At 48.9% G+C, this 3,575-nt stretch overlaps 1 protein-coding gene across 1 annotated transcript; it reads right to left on the reverse strand.

Annotated features, from left to right (window-relative positions):
- Positions 1-494: 494 nt before the first annotated feature.
- On the reverse strand, positions 495-2,348 carry LOC139186832 (uncharacterized). The gene has a single exon (XM_070802177.1). The coding sequence runs from the start codon at positions 2,346-2,348 to the stop codon at positions 495-497; it is 1,854 nt and encodes a 617-aa protein (XP_070658278.1).
- Positions 2,349-3,575: the final 1,227 nt, after the last annotated feature.

Consider the following 3,575-nt stretch of genomic DNA (forward strand, 5'->3'; position numbering starts at 1 on the left):
CTTCATTTGGAAACAAACAGTGCAATGGGGCCTGTGTGATGCGATTGCCCAGACGCTGGACTCTTAGAATACAAGCGCTGAGCTCCCTCTAGTGACAATAAAATAGACACATTTGAGAACTGTGACACTTGTACTTATTTTGCAATTCGATTCAATAATTTTTAATTTCATTAATTCAGTTGCTTTCCATTCCACTTAATTTACACAACCAATATTTTGAATCAGAAAGCTTACTAAGAAAACATTTAGTAAAACTATAATTTTAAAAGATCATTAAAAAACAATTAATTATAATTGTAAAAACTGAGAATGTTTCATGTTGAGTATAGCATAGTGTGAAAAAGAAAATATTCCAGCTCAGTTTGTTTCTGTAAGGGCCCCCTCCACACAACACACACACACACACACACACACACACACACACACACACACACACCCAGCTCTGTTCCAGTACAGTACTCATCATGAAGCTCATACCTTCCTTCCTTCCTTCTTCAGCCTGCTTGCAGAAGGTAAGATGAGGGTTGCTCCACGGATACAGGGGCATGAGAATACAGGGGGATGAGGATACAGGGGGTTGAGGATACAGGGGGATGAGGATTCAGTGGGGTGAGGATACAGGGGGGTGAGGATACAGGGGGTTGAGGATACAGGGGGATGAGGATACAGGGGGTTGAGGATACAGGGGGATGAGGATACAGGGGGATGAGGATACAGGGGGTTGAGGATACAGGGGGGTGAGGATTCAGTGGGGTGAGGATACAGGGGGATGAGGATACAGGGGGATGAGGATACAGGGGGTTGAGGATACAGGGGGTTGAGGATACAGGGGGATGAGGATACAGGGGGTTGAGGATACAGGGGGATGAGGATACAGGGGGATGAGGATACAGGGGGTTGAGGATACAGGGGGATGAGGATACAGGGGGATGAGGATACAGGGGGATGAGGATACAGGGGGTTGAGGATTCAGTGGGGTGAGGATACAGGGGGATGAGGATACAGGGGGATGAGGATACAGGGTGTTGAGGATACAGGGGGTTGAGGATACAGGGGGATGAGGATACAGGGGGATGAGGATACAGGGGGGTGAGGATACAGGGGGTTGAGGATACAGGGGGATGAGGATACAGGGGGATGAGGATACAGGGGGGTGAGGATACAGGGGGGTGAGGATACAGGGGGTTGAGGATACAGGGGGATGAGGATACAGAGGGGTGAGGATACAGGGGGTTGAGGATACTGGGGCGTGAGGATACAGGGGGGTGAGGATACAAGGGGATGAGGATACAGGGGGGTGAGGATACAAGGGGATGAGGATACAGGGGGTTGAGGATACAGGGGGATGAGGATACAGGGGGGTGAGGATACAGGGGCGTGAGGATACAGGGGGTTGAAGACACAGGGGGATGAGGATACAGGGGGGTGAGGATACAGGGGGATGAGGATACAGGGGGGTGAGGATACAGAGGGGTGAGGATACAGGGGGTTGAGGATACAGGGGGATGAGGATACAGGGGGGTGAGGATACAGGGGGTTGAGGATACAGGGGGGTGAGGATACAGGGGGGTGAGGATACAAGGGGATGAGGATACAGGGGGGTGAGGATACAAGGGGATGAGGATACAGGGGTTTGAGGATACAGGGGGATGAGGATACAGGGGGGTGAGGATACAGGGGGGTGAGGATACAGGGGGTTGAGGATACAGGGGGATGAGGATACAGGGGGGTGAGGATACAGGGGGGTGGGGATACAGGGGGATGAGGATACAGGGGGGTGAGGATACAGAGGGGTGAGGATACAGGGGGATGAGGATACAGGGGGGTGAGGATACAGGAGGGTGAGGATACGGGGGGTGAGGATACAGGGGGGTGAGGATACAGGGGGTTGAGGATACAGGGGGTTGAGGATGCAGGGGGGTGAGGATACAGGGGGGTGAGGATACATGGGGATGAGGATACAGGGGGATGAGGATACAGGGGGATGAGAAGACAGGGGGTGAGGACAGGGGGATGAAGATACATGGGGTTGAGGATACAGGGGGTTGAGGATACAGGGGTGTGAGGATACAGGGGGGTGAGAAGACAGGGGGTGAGGACAGAGGGATGAAGATACATGGGGTTGAGGATACAGGGGGATGAGGATACAGGGGGTGAGAATACAGGGGGGTGAGGATACAGGGGTTTGAGGATACTGGGGCGTGAGGATACAGGGGGATGAGGATACAGGGGGATGAGGATACAGGGGGGTGAGAATACAGGGGGTGAGGATACAGGGGGGTGAGGATACTGGGGCGTGAGGATACAGGGGGATGACTGCTACCACTACTGGAAAAGTGAAACCACATGAGAGTGTGTCCTACTGATGAAACATTAAGATTATGCCTTTTTGTTTTTAGAAGTCCAAAGAGACTTTGCTACTGGTTGTGAGTTCTGCTTTTCCAGACCAAAGCAACTCATCTCACAAATCAACTACCATCCTACTTTGTATTAATTAAGTGTAAGAAAAATTGAAACCAAAATAGTTATTAGAACAGAAGCATTTATTGGACACAGGTATCTGCAATCCCTCCCCTACCCTACCACCAGAATGACATTTCAACAGCCCCAATCTCATCCTGTTACTTCTCTTCTTAAAGTTCTTCAGGCCTGAAAGAGGAGGCACAGTCCAGTAATTGGAGCTTGGGACCTGGAACCACACTGCTGAAGTTCAGGACCTGCCTCTGACTCTTGAGAGCTGGGTGACCTTGAGCAAGCTAGCGAACTTCGTCTGCAGAATGACGGTAAACAATAACAGTGTCTGCTTCAAATGACTAAAGGATCCCTTGGCATATGGCAAAGCCATATGATCTGCTCTCTTATGAGAATGGCAGGACCGGGTCCTGGGCTGGTTATTTAAGTATGTCTTTCATCACTAGGCTTCTCCAAATAGAAAATAGTACTTTTCTATTTGAAGAATGAGATTTGGCAGGGTCTCCTCAATAACAGAAGCCAAGTTTTTCCCTACTTTATCTTTCTGAGCTCAGTGGAGTCCGTATTCTTTGTCATGTGCTGAAATTTCTCAGCAATCTACCTGAGACATATTTTTACAAACTTAACACACTACTCTGTCTATCAGATTAGTCCCCTAACTCTATTTCTCACTTCCACTGTATAATCATGAGGGATTTGATTTAGGTCATACTTGAATGGTCTAGTGGTTTCCCCTACTTTCTTCAATTTAAGTCTGAATTTGGCAATAAGGAGTTCGTGGTCTGAGCCACAGTCAGCTCCTAGTCTTGTTTTTGCTGACTGTATAGAGCTTCTCCATCTTTGGCTGCAAAGAATATAATCAGTCTCATTTCGGTGTTGACCATCTGGTGATGTCCATGTGTAGAGTCTTCTCTTGTGTTGTTGGAAGAGGGTGTTTGCTATGACCAGTGCGTTCTCTTGGCAAAACTCTATTAGCCTCTGCCCTGATTCATTCCATATTCCAAGGCCAAATTTGCCTGTTACTCCAGGTGTTTCTTGACTTCCTACTTTTACATTCCAGTCCCCTATAATGAAAAGGACATCTGTTTTGGGTGTTAGTTCTA

This window comes from Bos indicus, chromosome 14 (assembly GCF_029378745.1).
Source record: "Bos indicus isolate NIAB-ARS_2022 breed Sahiwal x Tharparkar chromosome 14, NIAB-ARS_B.indTharparkar_mat_pri_1.0, whole genome shotgun sequence".
Lineage (NCBI taxonomy): Eukaryota > Metazoa > Chordata > Mammalia > Artiodactyla > Bovidae > Bos > Bos indicus.

Coding starts and splice junctions, on each gene's coding strand:
- LOC139186832 (XM_070802177.1), bottom strand. CDS start 2,348: ATGTGGTTTCACTTTTCCAGTAGTGGTAGCAGTCATCCCCCTGTATCC.